Source organism: Seriola lalandi, unplaced genomic scaffold, assembly GCF_002814215.2.
Source record: "Seriola lalandi dorsalis isolate HSWRI2012SDOR001 ecotype SW California unplaced genomic scaffold, Sedor1 jcf7180002054418, whole genome shotgun sequence".
NCBI lineage: Eukaryota > Metazoa > Chordata > Actinopteri > Carangiformes > Carangidae > Seriola > Seriola lalandi.
The window spans coordinates 385,375-402,932 of record NW_019524971.1 but is presented as its reverse complement, the minus strand read 5'-3'; the positions used below and the strand labels follow the sequence as shown (position 1 = coordinate 402,932).

General features: G+C 39.6%; 2 protein-coding genes across 5 annotated transcripts; one reads left to right on the top strand and one right to left on the bottom strand.

Moving 5' to 3' along the window:
* Nucleotides 1-383: 383 nt before the first annotated feature.
* LOC111657886 (uncharacterized) lies at nucleotides 384-8,315 on the bottom strand. Of its 3 annotated transcripts, none has more exons than XM_087175135.1 (12): nucleotides 8,190-8,315; nucleotides 7,201-7,385; nucleotides 6,357-6,497; nucleotides 6,060-6,198; nucleotides 5,320-5,497; nucleotides 5,037-5,178; nucleotides 4,681-4,824; nucleotides 4,024-4,082; nucleotides 3,079-3,913; nucleotides 2,888-3,048; nucleotides 2,713-2,789; nucleotides 384-1,302 (listed from the first exon to the last, which is right to left on the bottom strand). In XM_087175135.1, exons 1-12 carry the CDS (start codon nucleotides 8,298-8,300, stop codon nucleotides 1,123-1,125), a joined length of 2,352 nt encoding a protein of 783 aa, XP_087031261.1. In that variant the 5' UTR covers nucleotides 8,301-8,315; the 3' UTR covers nucleotides 384-1,122. The 3 variants fall into 3 exon arrangements, with proteins under 3 accessions (XP_087031261.1, XP_087031262.1, XP_023265998.1); XM_087175136.1 differs by having other exon boundaries at nucleotides 2,888-3,276; nucleotides 3,421-3,913; XM_023410230.2 differs by having other exon boundaries at nucleotides 2,888-3,913.
* A 1,998-nt stretch (nucleotides 8,316-10,313) lies between these two features.
* On the top strand, nucleotides 10,314-17,106 carry LOC111657891 (type I phosphatidylinositol 4,5-bisphosphate 4-phosphatase-A-like). 2 transcript variants are annotated; one of them, XM_023410234.2, is made up of 7 exons: nucleotides 10,314-10,597; nucleotides 12,091-12,272; nucleotides 13,230-13,336; nucleotides 13,875-13,986; nucleotides 14,091-14,143; nucleotides 14,246-14,336; nucleotides 14,719-17,106. In XM_023410234.2, exons 1-7 carry the CDS (start codon nucleotides 10,495-10,497, stop codon nucleotides 14,860-14,862), a joined length of 792 nt encoding a protein of 263 aa, XP_023266002.1. In that variant the 5' UTR covers nucleotides 10,314-10,494; the 3' UTR covers nucleotides 14,863-17,106. The 2 variants fall into 2 exon arrangements, with proteins under 2 accessions (XP_023266002.1, XP_023266003.1); XM_023410235.2 differs by having other exon boundaries at nucleotides 10,315-10,576.
* The last annotated feature ends 452 nt before the right edge of the window (nucleotides 17,107-17,558 follow it).

The window sequence follows — 17,558 nt, the reverse complement described above, 5'->3', positions numbered from 1 at the left end:
GAGATAATTATCCACTAGTGCAGTTGATTAATTGTTTAAATATAGATGTGAAGTAGATTTTTACAACATTTTTGTTTTGAGGATTTATTATAAATGAGTGGCAAAGAAAAAGATACACATGCAAATTGTATTTGGGATTTGTTTTTCACTTTGTAATCTTTTTTTCTTTTTTTTTCTCTTGTTTTTCCTGAAGTTAAGAAAGAAATTCAACTTTTATACCTCTTAAGATTTTATTCCCAAAACCCTTTGGCACAGTTTATTAGAGATGCAACAATTTGGTCATGGACCTTCATGCATCAAATTCACGATGTGAAACGTCATCTTTATTGTAAAGGCTGTAAAAAATCTGTACAGGAGAAAGAAATCTCAAACAACTGAGACAATTATCACGTTAACAATTTATTCGAACATGTTTAAATTGAGACAAACAGTATTTCAGAATCTGAAAAGTTGGGAAACGAAAAACATAAAATAAACTAAAAACTTTTTTATCCAAAAAAAAAAAAAAAATCACAATTGCATGGCCAATACAAAATAATCATTTTCTTAATCATCTGGAAAAAGGAGATCAGTTATATATTTATTTTTTACAGCTGCAGTGTCATCCTTACTCAGACATATCACATCATCTACAATCTGATATGACAGCTACGATAGGACTGTTCATCTGCGCAACCAATCAGAACATGATTACTCATAGCTTCACACAGATTGTTTTTTTTTTTATTTACAGTGATGAATGTAAAATAAATGTTTCAGTGCAGAGGGAACTGATTGACAATCTGGCAGGTGTCTTAATGCCAACAGAGATTTTAATCTGAGCTGAAGATGAAGCTTCCATGTGTAATATTTGAATGTCAAAGATCGTAAAAGAAGTTAATGTTCGTAGAGACAGGTCTTTGGGCGACAAGCTAACGTCTCCCAATGTAAATCTATTAAAAGAATCCGCTCCGATCTGCACTTTGATACAGACGGTATGAATGAGGAAATGACGCACCGTGTCAGAAGCTTCTTCAATCGCAGCAGGAGGGACAGACACACACAGAAACTCAGGGTTTAAGGAAACCTGCCAGCGAGCGAGTTGGCTCCACAGAGTATGTAACCACGGCAACTGAATCAGACTTAAGGTGATCTCTGTGTCCGGGTTCGGGAAAGAGTTTCCCTAATATCAGGGTTAAGGGAGCTTTCCCTTTCTCTAAACAGTGTCATTGGAATAGACTCCCCGTTTATCTGGTAGAACACCTGCAGGACACGCACAATGACGTCCTCCGGCAGCCCGTATTTCCTCAGTTCATTATAAAGCTGGAGAAGGAAACAAATGTACGTATTACTAATGACACTCACAATATTAGGTTTATGATTCGAACATGTGTAATCACATTAAACTTATAGCAGTACTGGCAGTAGTCAGGTAAAAAAGAAGCCTAAAAGAATCACTGGTTCACGTTTCTATCAAAGTGTCAACCATACAGAAATCATGGTGTGTGGTAGCTTGGAGCCTGGTGTCCATGGCAGGACATCACAAAGGAAGCTGATGCCCCTCCAAAAGATGTTTTGTGAACTGATGAAACTGATGTTGAAAAAACGGCAGGCTACTACTATTACTAACGTCTCTGGCAGAAAGAGTCAGAGTCATTGTGGTAGATGTCGCAGGAGCAGCAATTCACCGACTGAACCGAGGTGTTCACCAAAGGTCAACTTGGTTCAGCGATGAACAACGTGATTGAATGATTCTTAGTGTTATGGTGGAACCCATCCTTCAGCAGTGGAATGTGATCAATGCTTTACTGGCCGCTTTCCAAAACTGTGTTTAAAGGACTGTGATTCATTCTCACACGTCCTTGTTTAAGCTTCTTATATCTTTAACTTTTGCAGTTTCTTTGACTTAAGTTGTGTATTGTGTCGTAGAAATTAAGCTAGAAATAATATTACATTATCGCAACACAATAAGGAAATGTTAATTTAAATATCTCGTGTGCATATTGAAGGTGGCAGCAGAATGTTTCCTTCCTGTGCGGTATCTGCTCCTGGCAGATCAAACATGATTAATGTGTCTGTGGTTCAACGAGTAACGATCTTTTAACAATGAATAAGTTGTAGTGACTTCAAGCGTGACACCCACACTTGTCCTCCTGTAAAAAAATGTGCCCACAGGTCGTCTGTGCAGCAGGTTATCATGACGCATAGTTATGTTTTGTTGCTAGGCGACATCTAGTGGTCGTAGTAATTATGACAGGAGCAAAGGGAAAAGTGCGGTGATGTAGTATAAAGAAAGCGAGAAAGTCCTCGTCAGGAGGAGGTTGGGGTGGATGGGTGGATAAACTGTGTGTATATATATAAAATGTATGTATAAAATAATTCTATTTCCTTCACTTTCTTCTACTGCTGAGCAGCTGGGACCTGATAACATCTGTTTTTATTGAAAATTGGATAGTCGTCCATCTGCAAGAGGTCGTCCATACTCATTAAAACATGAAGAATGGAATAATAAACATAGTGAGTGAGTGGTAAAAGTAGGAAAACTTCACTCTCAACCCTTTGACAACTAGAAGCAAAGTGACTCAGCGTTATAGTACAGGTCAGTAGTGTTTGGGTTTGCTGTTTTGAAGCCCTCCAAATTCAACGCTTATACTTGCTCAAGGTCCTTCTTTCATGGTTATATAACTATTACTGTGCAGTACAGGATTTCAGAGTAGATGAGAAGAGACTGGCCTGATGCACGACGATGTACCCGATGCTCTCATCCAGTGGAACCAAGGAAGAAATCCTCACTCTCAGACCTATGAAGACTGAAAGCACAGAGACTCAGCGTTACAATGCAGGCCAGAAGGTCGCTGAAGCTGAATAATACAGTACAAAATAGTATAAAACGGGTTGTCATACTCACAGCGATTCAACGTGTTGATTGGGGTAGTTGTTGTGGGTTGACTTGTGGGAGGAGTTGTGGTTGTAGTTTCTGTGGTTGTTGTAGCTGGAGTAGTGCTAGTTGGAGTACTGGTGGTTGTTGTTGTTGTTGTGGTTAGTGGGGTAGTTGGTGAGGGTGGAGGAGTGGTTGTTGTGGAGTTGGTTGTTGTGGAGTTGGTTGTTGTGGAGCTGGTTGTTGTAGCTGGAGTAGTTGTATTTGGAGTACTGGTTGTTGCTGTTGTGGTTAGTGTGGTAGTTGGTGAGGGCGGAGGAGTGGTTTTTGTGGAGTTGGTTGTTGTGGAGTTGGTTGTTGTAGCTGGAGTACTGGTTGTTGCTGTTGTGGTTAGTGGGGTAGTTGTTGAGGGTGGAGGAGTGGTTGTTGTGGAGTTGGTTGTTGTGGAGTTGGTTGTTGTGGAGCTGGTTGTTGTAGCTGGAGTAGTTGTAGTTGGATTACTGGTTGTTGCTGTTGTGGTTAGTGTGGTAGTTGGTGAGGGCGGAGGAGTGGTTGTTGTGGAGTTGGTTGTTGTGGAGTTGGTTGTTGTGGAGTTGGTTGTTGTAGCTGGAGTAGTTGTAGTTGGATTACTGGTTGTTGCTGTTGTGGTTAGTGTGGTAGTTGGTGAGGGTGGAGTAGTGGTTGTTGTGGAGTTGGTTGTTGTGGAGTTGGTTGTTGTAGCTGGAGTAGTTGTAGTTGGATTACTGGTTGTTGCTGTTGTGGTTAGTGTGGTAGTTGGTGAGGGTGGAGTAGTGGTTGTTGTGGAGTTGGTTGTTGTGGAGTTGGTTGTTGGAGCTGGTGTAGTTGTAGTTGGAGTACTGGTTGTTGTTATGTTTAGTGGGGTAGCTGGTGAGGGTGGAGGAGTGGTTGTAGCTGAAGTGTTTGTTGTGGAGTTGGTTCTTGGAGCTAGTGTAGTGGTGTTTGTTGAGGATCGTGGGTGTCGTTTGCGTGGTTGTTGCAGTTTTTGTAGTGCTTGTGTGGTGGTTGTTGTTGGAGTAGTGGTGGTTGTTGTTGGGTCTGCATACAGGAGTGAAAACAAGAGATTGATCACACATGAACTTTATTGATCCTGGGAATAAAAAATGGAGTTTGAAACATTAGAAAAACAAGGAAAGGTCTCTACTCACCAGGTCCAACAGTCACAACAACACATCGAAGCTCTGAGTGATACTTGCGTGGGACTAAACTGCAGAAATAACACAACAGGTTAGTTACAGATCACAATACACTTTTTAAAATGAAAAAGGTAAATAAAACAAATAATGCTGGGTCCCAACTGGTAACACTTACCCATTCTACTTTTAATAATTTAGAAAACAAATTCAAAGGTTATATATACCATATTCACTGCCATTAGATGTCGCACTAGACCACCAGCATCACAGACCAAACAAAATGCTTTGTTGGCCACGACGTGATGAGAGGTACAGCTGACAGCAAGTTAGCTAACGTTATCAGGCCTGTAACCGGTCACTAATGAAAACAGACATTAGATTATCGTGGAGATGAAAAGCCAGTTCTGCCCTGTAGCTGCTTGTAGGACTCTTCATCTCGAAAATGCCGGACAAATCTGGTCCATGGTTGGATTGGGAAAGAAATTCAACCTTGGACTTGGACCCGCATGAATGACAGGCACATAAATATGTTGCTATATTGTTGTTTAAAATCTTTTATATATAACCTTTAATATAAGTTACGTTCCTCAAAAAGTATTCATCATTATTTTCATCCAGTACTTTCAGAGTGTTACTACATTGTTAACATTCAGGGTAAAAGACACTAACTTGTCATCTGCCTGGACGAGAAAACAGATGGAGTGGCTTTCTCCATTTTCAGCCTCAGATGGCGTCCATCTCAGGGTGAACTGACCCCCTCCTGGTGCCGTCTGCATCACGTTGTGTGGCCCGCTGAACACCAGCTTAGAAACCCTTCAACAAAGAGAAGACACTGGGCGTTATCTTTGTAGTTTTGGCCATCATGTCTTTCAGTAATAATATCACAACTCTTACGAAATATTTGCTGCGATCTGGGAATGTGATGACAATGCGCTTAAAGAAGTGCGCAGCCATATAATCAACCTGGTTTTAATCAAACCTCCTGGACCCAAGTTGTAAACAGAAAATATTGGGTTTTTACTCACGTGGAGATATTTGCCTCTGCTTTGATGCTGATTTCCAGGGACTGATTGACAGGGGTGTACAGTCGAGCTCTGTTGGCTGGGGTCGGAGGCAGGAACCTGGGCAGGTAGAGTCCCTCTGTGCAGGACGGCGCCGGAGGATCCACTGGAACAATAAAAAACAGCATAGGTTTGTAAGGATGGCACTCTTGGTCAGGTGGTCCACCACTTTTCTCCCTCAGATTTAGAGGGTCAATGAGATTATTTCTAACTTTTTTTGGCTTTAAATCAGAACATGAACTCTTACCCCATAAAACAAACTGGACAGGTATTTTGCTGATAGCGTCGTTGGGAGTTTTCACTTCCTGCGAACCGCTGGTTTGATTCAAGGTGATAGTCTGTCTGGGGAAGTCCTCCATCACCAGCTGGACTGCGTATGGACCTTCATTACTGCTACTGGTGGGGCTGAATGACAGAGAACACGACTGCACAAAAATAAAGAATCAGAAAAAGGACAAATAAGAGACCACCCCAAAACCACAGTGTGAAAGTAAAAGGTTCATGTGATAGAAGGTCATGAAGCTATTCTGAGGATAAAAAATAGTTTTTGTATCTTTGTCTTCTTCCACTGATCAAATACTTCTGTTTTATGTTTTATTTTAATCCAGGAGTGTGTTCCCGTTCACATCATGATCAGGTTTTGATCTGCACCAGTTCAGTCTCTGTCAGGTAGGTACGTACCTGGTAGGTACATCCATCTAAAACTTAAGCTGTCTACTACAACAATTCTGACATGATTTCTATTATTTTGTCCTCACCTATTTCTGTCACGCTACAGACACACCTCTCTGTATAATACAGTAGAGGTCAGAAGCAGCACAAACTACGGACTCCATTGACATTATAACATTCCTGAAAGAGGAGTGTTTCCTTAGATGGTGTAGATGGCATTCCTAATAAACTGATAACTGCAACAGTATCTGTTCAGTTATTTAAAAGATCTGAGAACAACCTCAGTGAGAGTTACTGTGGACTTTAGTTACTCACTGATGCGAGGCTGAGAACAGACGGTGGTGTGCAGGTGTTACACTCAGACAGCGACATGTCTCCATATCTGCATTTAACCTCGTCCCCGTCAGGGTCAAACGCCAACAGATTGAAATCTCTCTGACAGTTTGAAGGAACTCTGACAGGGAGAGAGAAAGATAGTGTAATGGTACATATCCATACAGAACATATACAGTAATTACCCACCATAAGGCACTAAGCTAATTATTGCTGCTGTAAATAATTATTGATATAGAAATATGACACATTAAGGTAAAAAACAGCGAGCAGGCGTACCTCACAGCCGGCAGGATGGTGGTCTGTGGTGATGTGTTGGCTTTGCCAGTGTCAGACCGGCTCTTCAGGTCAACCAGAGTCACGGCTCTCAACGATGTGATGCCATTTTTGGTGTCACTTATCCAGTCGCCGCCGCCCAACCTTCAGTGGAAGTTCAAGTGAAAGTCGTTTGTTACTGTGCTGCACAAAACCTGAGTGCAGCCACATGTATGTCACTATAAGGGGATATTATTATCACATATATACATCCTCTGGATATATGAAGACATACGTTTATGACATAGATGAAATACCTATTGTCAAATTTGTATATACATATTAAAAATATCTATATGATGTATTTTTATATGTTGCAACCATATATGTTAACGATATCTATTTAATTTATACAGAGTTTATTCAACTCTGGGAAAGTGGATATATATTTATGTAACATCTATAATATAAGCGTACATACATACAAAAATACATATTTGTATGGGACAGATATATAGGTCAATATATACAAAATTTTCCCATATTTTATAGGTTTTATATAATTACATTTTGATTATATGTTTTTATTTTATATATATATATATATGTATTGAATTTCAATGTTTGTGCATATATCACATTTGTGTAAGGGCAGATATAAGATATTAACTCCAAACATAAACGATGTCATTAATTCTTTGTTTTGTGCATGAAACCAACAGTTTAAACATTTAAAGTGAATCATTTAAAAGTTGAACTGCTGACATTTTGAAGAAGGTTTTGATTTTCTCTTTTGTCAGTTCCATTATTTGAAAATGACATTTATGGCCCTCGGTGTGATTTATTTATTTATTTTTTGTGCACTCACAGCAGCTGAAACTGAGCGTTGCTGGGAACCAGCTGAGTCACGCGTCCCTCCCTCTGACACCACTCTCCACTGTCGCTGAAAACCTCCTCGAGCAGGAAGCTCTGGTTCCCGCAGTATCCACTGTGACAGCTCCACGAGGCCGTGGCTGCACAAGAGCCGAAGCTCAGCTTATAGCGAACGGCCACCTGCAGGATCAGATCACTTTAAATACTCCTGTTATTATGTCATGAGAAACAACTATGCTGATACATTTGCCTTGCAATAACAGGGAAATACATTTCATGACATTATTCACCTTCCCATGAGAAGACACATACATTACATTTTAAATCCATAATAATAGAATAACAATAAAGTTTATTTATGGAGCACTTATCAAAATCAGAGAATACAAAGTGCTTCACAATGATAAAATAACAAACATACAAGCAAATTACTCAAGATAAAAATTAAAACAATAAAAACACATTAAAAAAAGTAAGCAATGGAAAAATATGTGAAATATTTTACATATGTTTAACATAAAGAATTGTTGAATTGTTGAATTGTTCTTATTTTATCAACCAAAGACTTAAATCGACTCCACTTGATACTATCATCCCATAACTGTGATCGGTTCATTATCTCTTAAAATCTAGATTATTATAATTTCTTAAAACGGACTATAAATGAAAATATGTTCCCAATATAAATCAGCAGGAAAACACTGTCCAGGTAAGTGTGAATTTCACAGTAAAAAGGTTGTAACTTTGGAAGATACCCACTTGTTTTCTCTAATATAACTTTTAACTTTTTAAAAACTTAAAACAAGGACTGTGGACCTCCTCGTATTTACCATGATGAATATCTCTTCTAATGTCCATGTGGGCATGTGGGTATTTTATTATGGTAACTTTCCATTACGGGTTAGACTTCTATTATTCTGTCACTAGTTATGTGTCTAAATTTCCTAAACTAAGTATTTCAGTTTAGAAAGAAACTGTACGTACCCTGACAGATCCATCTGCGTTTGGGGTTTTTGGGTAATAGGTCATCACCGTCCCCAAGAAATGAGACGCCTGGGAGCTGCAGACGAGCAGCAGCAGCAGACAGATTGACATAGTGAATGTAATAATCTCTCTAGTCACAGACAGCAGATATATACCCGTCTCCTTGTTTGTACTTCATCCAGGAAATGATCTGGTATGAGGAAGTGTCTTTTGAAATAATGATGTGACCTGATATGATGAAGATGAAGTGTAGCGTGCACAGATGTCTTATCCACATTGAGGTCAGCCTTTCACTAGCAGGTAGTAACTGGCCCACTGGTCACACCTGTTCTCTAATACAAAACATCCAGATTCATTTAATTGCTCATTAAGTTTGTTGCCACATATTTCTATTCATGTTAGTAACTGACATTTTCCACCCTATGTGTCATCAAGGAGTGGGGAGTTGGAGAGTTTATTCTGGGTTGGAAGATGTTGGGAGATTAAATTAATTTTTCATTTTACAGACATTGTACGTAACTTGCAACGGGCCCCCCAATTGATTACTAATGACACCCATTTTTCCCAGTATCCAACTAGTGTTGCTACACTGGAGTGCGACACTGCCCAAGGTTTGCAGCACTCCTCCCTCATCCCTAGGGTTTTGCTCAAAAATTGAGGACTGGATGGACCAGTTCTTCAAAGCATGGAAGCTCTGAGGGCGAGTGATTCTTGTTTTGTTTTTGTTTTTGATTTCTTTGCCAGGGTCATTTTCCAAAGTTTGTTTCATCTGTGAAAACAGATGATTTTTTTTGTCCAGGTTCATTTTTTCAGGATTTTTCTTAGTGTTTGTTTTTGTAATACTCAATTTGGCCACAAGAGGCTGAAGTGCACAATCACCACAGTCTAGACAGCACTAAAAGCATTCATATTTTCTCCCCCACCCACACAGACATGTATTTGAAAGTCCAGTGCTGAGAGATTCCAGTTATTGGGTGTTGTACACCTTTCAGGCCACAAGAGGGCAGGGGACATTAACATGATATGCCAGTAGTCAGGAAGGGAAGTAAAGCAATATACATCACTATCCTCTCAATCATAGACTGTATATAAAAATGGACGTAGTCTCCGGAGCTGAAAAGTGAAGCCAATGTGGAAGTGTCTTAATGTGCAATACCACCGAGGGCCACTGGGGGCTGGCTCCAAAAAACTCTGCTTCCAATACTCATTCAAAAACCGACAACTTCTCTCATGAAATACTCAGTTGAATTTTTTTTTCCAGAACTTATTATGGTGTGATGGGCTAAATTCACCACCTTCTGGTGCTCCATCTTAAAATAATCATCTAATTAATTAGATATTAGGCTTTAAAAATAGGTATTTTTCGGGGACGTGCTTGTTTGATTGGCATGCCTGGTCTGCAATGATTGATCAGCTGACGAGGCAGGCCGGGAGGTCGCTTTACACTGAGGTTTTACAGTTTAATGTTAGCACACATGCTAACTTCAACTACAATAACATTACAAGTTACTCCTCACATATATGATATTTGCCAAAAGGATGTTGGATGTATGCAATTATCCTATCAGACTAATTTAACAGTGAGTTTACCTCGAATTGTGAAGATGGTTATCTTCAAACTTCCAGCTGACTTTATACAAGGGTCCATGATACCTCTTGTTCATGGTATTTTTTGTTTGGATTAATGTATTTATTCATTCAGTTTGTATGTGTGAGTTGTGGTGATGAATTCAATGTTGCTTTTGAAAGAAGAGTTTAGTTACAGCTGGTTAAAACGGATTATCTCTGAAACATGTCAGTTAAAGAACATTAACATCCTTTATTTTCTGAGAGAGGAGACTCTGCTGAAAGCAGTGATGTAAAGTATTTGTTTGTGGTGTTTGAATTAAGAAAATAAAGGAAACTGTAAAACATCCCAAATCTTGGTTCCTTGGCAAAAAAGTCACTAACATATCCGGTGAGAAACGCTTTGTTTGAGTAATTGAACGCAGCACTGTCAAACGGTTGCTACCGGTCAAAGGACGCCAATGGACCCGCCCATCCTCGTCGAGCTCGTTCATTGGTCGAACGTGCTGTCAATCACAGCCGCGACTCGGACCACAGTCATGTGACAGATGTTTTTGTTGCTTCGTTTCCGCCTTCGGTGTTTCTCGCCGTGTCATGTGGACGTCAAACTGACGGGCTTTGGGGTTGAAAGCTCCTCAGCGACTCTTCCAGAAATCCCTAACGGTGGTCTGAGGACTACCGACCGCTGCAAAGACTCTTCCTGAGGGCGTTGCGAAAGCCTGTGGTGCCGGTGGGAGCGATGGCGGACGGGGAACGGTCGCCGCTGCTGTCCGAGCAGCACGACGGGACCAACGGCTTCTCTCCCGGGGGCAGCTCGCATGGTAATCCGTCTAAACCACAGAGTATGTCCGCTGTTTGGTTTGTCACCCTAGCCAGCGCGATGCACACATGTTTATAGGTTTCTGAACAGCATTATTGACCATTTTAATTTGCATTTAGATTTGAGAATATCAACTTGTAAACAAATGTTAGCTGATGGTAGTGTCAATTTGCAAGCTAGCGAGCTAGCAGTTTGTCTGACGGCAGCTGTAAATAATAAATTAAATGGACACCTTTAGATTTAACCCACGAGAATTCACTTTACACATATTTAATGATCTGTTAATAGAGTTAATCAGCTTCTTAGCGTGTCACTATGTAATAACAGCAATCTCAAATGTACACATCACAGAAAGTAATGTTAAATTGATGTTTGGGGTATAGTAGGGGCTGTAGGAAATTATTGCTTTTCAGGTAGTTGAACTGATTTGTGATCAGTTTGGTTGGTGGTTTGAATCGTGCATCATCACCTAGCGTCGTTTTCACAATTTCCTGGCATTTCCTGACTAAAAGATTATTAAGTTAATCAAAAAAAATAAAAATATAATTAATAATTGACAGATTGATTGATATAATCAACCATGGTTTAAGCCCTTTATTCAGACTGTATGTTTGACTCCTTATTTCATTTCTTTTTAATCTGCTTTATCTTTCCCCCCCGTTTCCTGTCTTCCTTTGCCATTTCCTGCTAACCAAGAACTTTAATCATTATTTTTACACTCAGTTTCTCTCCTTCCTCTACCCCCCCTTTTGTTACACTTGATAAAGTTTGGCCTTTGGGTGTGTCACTCACTGATAATGCCGTGCAAAATGATCAATTAATGACTCACCGTAAGTACAATGGGCACCATAGGTTGATAAGTTAATGTTTCATTGGTTCTCTAAGAGATTATATAATATGGTGCAGGATATAAACTGTAATGGGCCTTCTGGTAGGGTTACAGCATGGAGGGTGGGTGTCCTTTTTGTTTTTAGGACAAAGAAGAACATCCTGTTTCAATCACTATATCAGCGTTGGTCCTGCCATAAAACAGACTTTGTTTGTGTTCCCACTGTGTGTCTTGATAGGCATATGAGTAGATAAAAGTAGTTAAAATGTGAGCACATACACATTGCAGATAGGGCTTGTTGGTACTGACTAAGATGTGTCTGTAACATCGAGTATCAAGCTGTCTTTCTTTCAGTCGAGGCTCATCTATAAGAAAAACTCCAGAAAACCTTGGATTCGTTTTCTCAATTTCCTGTTTAGACAGCTCCTACTTTTAATCAACGTTTCCTATTTCTCATTCAGGCAAAGTTCTTGTTCAGCTGCTTGTGTTCACAGTGAATCTTTTAACTTATTTTTTAATTAAAATGTTGCTGTTTTCAGCCTTTTAAAAGCCTTTTACTATCATAAACTAAATATCAGTCGGTCTTGGACTGTTGTTTTTCTTCATATTGACATTTCTTTGTTAAAATCAACCTATTTTTTTTCCCAGTATCTAAACTGTTTGCTCCCGGTCGTTCCTCTCTCCAGGTTTAGCGCCGTTCCCCAGCTTGGTGGCGCCCAGCGATCCTCCGCCCCCGTACTCACCACAGGGCAGCCCGGACAGCAGCAGCGCTCCGGTCATCAGCTGTCGGGTCTGTCAGAGCGCCATATCAGTGGAGGGCAAGACGCACCAGCATGTGGTGAAGTGCAGCATCTGCAACGAAGCTACGGTGAGTCCAACAGAGGCAGACACATACGAGATGAGTCTTTTTCAGTGTCGTATTTTAGGCTTCCAACTCCTAAAAACAACGACTATTCCCTCTCACAGCTTCCTGACATTTTATCCACAAGCATAAAATGGTGAAAGTTGACACCTGCTTACGTTTTGTCCTCTTGTACACCTTGTTATTCAGTGCTATATTGTGGAACATTCAACAACTTAGCAATAAAGAAAGAAAAAAAGACCAGTTATAATCAATTTTCCCTTGTTTTACTTTAGATTAGATTAACATTTGTCTATTTTCCTCTTTATTCCTAACCACTACAACTTTGAATTATTTTGTTATGTTTTGTGTCAGTGAGTGCTGTAGAAATACATTTGCTCTTCGGTGTGACGTTCTTTGTTCTGTCACTATTAATGCTTTTGTTTGTTTACCTTCTGAATGTTGTAATCTTGCCTTTTGATATTTTGATTCCTGCTTCTCTGTGTTGTACTCTAGCATTGAAACCATTAATATAGCATGTTTATAAGTTTGCAACATCCAGGTTTATTTGCTCTTTGAGGTTGCTTTTGGTTTTAGAAACAGTTCATTTTCCATTTAGACAACACCCCTCTGCATATTTCACGAACCATGAAGACGGGAGATTAGTCAGCGTTTTACCATCTTAGAAATGTTTTCACAGAAGCATTCAGAAAGCATAAAAATATCAGACTGATGTCCTGAGTGTCCCGGTTCACCGACCAGACGTAGCAGTGTCTCACGTTTCCTCTCTCTGGATTTCTGTCCATCGCCTCATCTGAGAAGATGTGCCGAGTTTCTGCTGATCAGGTCAAAACTGAGAGAAACAACTGAGAAGTATTTAGGAACCGAAGGATGGGGGAAGTCTGGACGCTGAAACAGAAGAAGTTTTGTGTTTTTGTTTTCTTATTCCTTTTTTTCTGTGTGTGTTCATCCCTCTGTCCGCAGCCGATAAAGAACGCTCCTGTCGGAAAGAAGTACGTCCGCTGTCCATGTAACTGTCTGCTGATCTGCAAAGTCACGTCGCAGAGGATCGCCTGTCCACGACCATACTGGTGAGACGGAGAGACAGTGAGGGATTATTTTTCAACCATATCAGCTTTGGCTTGTAACCGCGCCATCTGTGCAGAAGAAGCCATTCATCCACCAGCCGCTCAGCAAATTACAGTCACGGATGAGACAGTGTTCAGGAGCTGCTGTTGGTTTAAAGTCATTCTGCTTGTACAGCTGCCCTGAGGAATTATTTTATATATACAGTATATATATATATATTTTATTGTATTATTTGAACTTCACACTTTCCTTTTTGACACTTGTGCCGATACACCTGATTTATGGTATAAATCCTTAAAGACAAAAAGTCGTTCCATCCGTCAGCTGAAGAAATGGAAACTGATTTTCATCAAAACCCTTTTTTAATTCAACAAAAATGGCCAAACAAAAGCAGTGCACACTTTCTCACACTTGTGTTTTGTGTGTTCAGTGTTGTCGTTTATGATCTGAATTTCCAGGACATTTGAGGTTAAGCTCGACCACTTTTCAGTTCTTTAAAATCTGTGCTTTTTTTTTTTTTTACGTTTCTCTTTTTGTCAGTAAACGCATCATCAACCTGGGACCAGTTCACATCGGGAGGGACAGTCCTGAACCGCAGCATCAGCCCGTCGGCATCAGGGTCATCTGCGGACACTGCTCCAATACATTCCTGGTAGGACACACACACACACACACACACACACACACACAAAAGCACACACACGAGCACACACACACACACACACACTCTGACATTTAATTTCCTCTCTTTCTCAGTGGACAGAGTTTTCTGACCGGACTTTGGCCCGATGTCCACACTGCCGAAAAGTGTAAGCATCTCAACGATTCTCTGTGTCTGTGAAAAGAAATAAAGCTCTTTCAGTTTCGTTTTGACTATTTAATCGTTATTCTTCTTGATTTTTGGTGTCCAGTTCCTCTATTGGTCGGCGGTACCCCAGGAGGAGGAGCCTGCTGTGTTTCCTCTTGTTCATAGTCCTCGCCGTCTCCACTGCAGGACTGTTGGTGTGTATCTGTGTGTGTGTGTGTGTGTGTGTGTGTGTGTGTGTGTGTGTGTGTGAAGACATTTGAGCATTGATAGTTTCATAATTATACATTCACTTATGATTATTGGCAGTGACGTTGGACATTGATGTGTTGCACTAAATCATAATTAATAGAATGAAAACTTAAATCTGGAAAACTAAATGGTCTTTAATCTTAAATCACATTATACTGTTTTTAACTGGCTGGAGCTTTTGCTTTTTAAATTACATATAAATAACAATATAAATAACTTTGTGTAACAGATATTTGTGATTCGTCATTCCTGTCATCTGAGATTTCTCTTCAGGTTTCGATGCCGCAGCTTCGTAAACATCACGCGTGTGTGTTTCCCTGTGTTCAGGTCGGCACATGGAGACCCGCCCAGGAGTCTAAAGGGATCTACGTGTCGTGGGCGCTGCTGATCCTGCTCGCTCTCTTCACCATGGCAAGAACCATCTACTGGAGGTGTCTGAAAATCAGCGACCCCATATCCAACATCACGTAGACAGAGAGAGAGAGAGAGGGAAGGAAGGAAGGAAGGTGAGGAGGCTGGGTTAGGAGGAGTAGAAGTGGAAAAGGAAAGCAGTAGGTGATATAATCTGTTGTCATTGAAGCAAATGCCAGAGTTGACTGCACTGAATGAGGCCTTTTGTTAATATGGAGAGAGAGGGAAGGAGGGAGGGAACGATAGAGACGGAGGAGGGGGGAGAAGAGAAGGAAAGATGTATTGAACTTAATACAAATATTCCACAGTCATGCCAAATTCGATTTACCTGTGTGTGTGTGTGTGTGTGTGTGTGTGTGTGTGTGTGTGTGTGTGTGTGTGTGAATGAGCTGCCAGCATTTAAAAAACGTGATTGCTAGTATGACACAGTACAAAATGGGGATGGTTGTTGTCCATTTGAAAGAAGGTAGATGTGTGAGTGAAAAGGCGAGACAAAGAAGAGCAGAGAGAAATGTATTTAATGTATTTTTGACCCAGTAGTTTTCTTCTATGTTGGACGAAGACGTTGTTTCAGAGCCTGATGCTGCTATGTTTTGTTTTTTTTTTTTTAATTGAAGCTGCCAGTAACTTTTATTCTCCCACAAATATAAATATTGTCGTTTCTGTGCCCTCAAATAACAAACATTGAGTGTTGTCTCCAGGAAAATGACGTGAAAGCTCCTCACATCACATTAGGACCAGGCTGGGATGCTAAAACTGACAGTAATGAAATTATCCAGGTGAACTGATTTATTGATAAACCCCAGATTAATACACATACTGAAGGATGAAAGAAGGAGGTGTCATTCCAAGTGGAAACCCAATAATAGTAATAATTATAAACGGAGCATTTTGGAGATAAATAGATTCAGTCCAGCCTTTAAATTAATTTAATTTTGTTGTTTGTCCAACTGAAGAGTTTTGTTTCAAACTGAAGTAAACCACTGAATCCTATACAACTGCTCTAAAACTGATCAAAACCAGGAAATCAAGTAAACAAACGCATATCTTTATGTTTTGTGTGTAAAAAAAAAAAAAGAAGAAAAAAAGTGTCAAAATAGCAAGTTGTGCTTTTATTTTGGAGGGTTATGTGCGTGGTTATTTCCTGTCTGCAGGTGAAAAAACATTTGCTGATTTCTCAAAATCTCAAATCATTCCTTTAACCGACGCTGCAGCAGTTCAACTCAGATTTGAGCCGACAAACATTCGATCAACTCCAGGTCACGTGACTTCGTATTTTTGTGGAATAAAACTCTTCAGTGATTCAGTGTTTGAAATCTGGACTGAACCATTTCACTGGGATCAGCTGCCGTCACATTTAACACAGGGGGAAAACAAAAAAAGGGAACAGCCGGCAGATTTAAAGGGCCATGACAACAGTTTTTTACTTTCTGAAGTTCACTCTGAACTTCTCACCAACCACCAACTACTAAAAAATATCTCAATAACCACATAAAGTCAAAGTGCACATATCTTTTTAAATAAGACATGTATAAAGCACCAGGTATGCTTTTTGTTTTGGGGCATGTTTTGTTCATGAAAAAGAAAAATTTTAAAGTTTACTGACAAATAATTTAGATTAAACTTTGCTTTAAATGTGTTTGACTGTCACACGAAGTTGTGATCAAATGTGCTAATTTGACCAGATGTTACATGATGTTAAAAGTAACTTGCGTACATAATATAAAGGGAGGGAATTGTCAATGTACACAGTTAAACTTAAAGATGAATAGACAGACATTAACTGAGAATAAACGGCATCATCTCTTCTTTGTTTTCAGTCTAGGAGCACGGTTCTGGGTCGACAGAATAATCTGTCAGAATTAGTGAAAATCATCGGAAGTAAATTCTATATTCTGCTGAAAACCCAAAAGTGCAGTCTTTGTTTGAGTCACTGATGTAAATCACTTGAAGCACACACAGGGAATGATTTATTTATTTGTCCACTCTCATTTTAACTCTGGTGCATCTTGTCTGAATCAAACTAAATTCAGCTGACACACTAGTCGAACCTGTCGGCGTCTGTTTCTCTGTTAAAGTGTAAATATATCCAGTGGATGTTGATTATTTTGGGGCTGTACAGAATTATCAGGGCCGTTGCTTCTCCCTTGTGGCTGATTAATATAAGTACTCACTGACTGTGAAACATGTTGCACTACACTGTACTGATGTACTACTGCTGTATGTTTTTGTCAATGTTATTGCGGTGGATGGATTGGTTTTTCTTTTGTATATTGTGGAACAAATAATACTTTTAACAAGGTCGTCTGACTCGAATATGTCTCTTATTTTCAATAATTTGTTCTATGTGTGAAAACATTCCTGAACAATATCTGCATAGGAACATTTTATAAGACCACCTGTATTAAGTAAATGCTCTTACCTTCTCAATAAGTTATATTGGCCCCTAACAGGAAAACCCTCATGCATGAAACTGGTCTCATTTGGTTTTAATGGTAAAGTTAAATCCATGTGAAATATTTGAAAGCTGTAAAACTTAAATACCAATGACAATAATATCAAATAATAATGTACAGCATTGTCTGTAAGCAGGCTAAAACAAACTAAATTAAAGCAATAGCTAATATAGTTAATACTGTTAGGGAAAAGAGAATTTGTTTAATTTGTTTAGCTGTTTCAATAAAGTCATAATATTCAATATTTATTCTTTATTATTTAATGCTTTATAACTTGTTTAGCTTTGAATATTTATATTG

Excerpts from the sequence above, each read along its gene's own strand:
- LOC111657886 (XM_023410230.2), bottom strand. The coding sequence starts at position 8,300 with ATGTCAATCTGTCTGCTGCTGCTGCTCGTCTGCAGCTCCCAGGCGTCT. Across the intron at positions 5,498-6,059 it reads CTGTTCTCAGCCTCGCATCA|TCGTGTTCTCTGTCATTCAG; the intron begins GTGAGTAACTAA and ends ATTTTTGTGCAG. Across the intron at positions 4,825-5,036 it reads GCAGAGGCAAATATCTCCAC|GGTTTCTAAGCTGGTGTTCA; the intron begins GTGAGTAAAAAC and ends TCTTTGTTGAAG.
- LOC111657891 (XM_023410234.2), top strand. The coding sequence starts at position 10,495 with ATGGCGGACGGGGAACGGTCGCCGCTGCTGTCCGAGCAGCACGACGGG. Across the intron at positions 13,987-14,090 it reads ACTGCTCCAATACATTCCTG|TGGACAGAGTTTTCTGACCG; the intron begins GTAGGACACACA and ends TCTCTTTCTCAG. Across the intron at positions 14,144-14,245 it reads TGTCCACACTGCCGAAAAGT|TTCCTCTATTGGTCGGCGGT; the intron begins GTAAGCATCTCA and ends TTTGGTGTCCAG.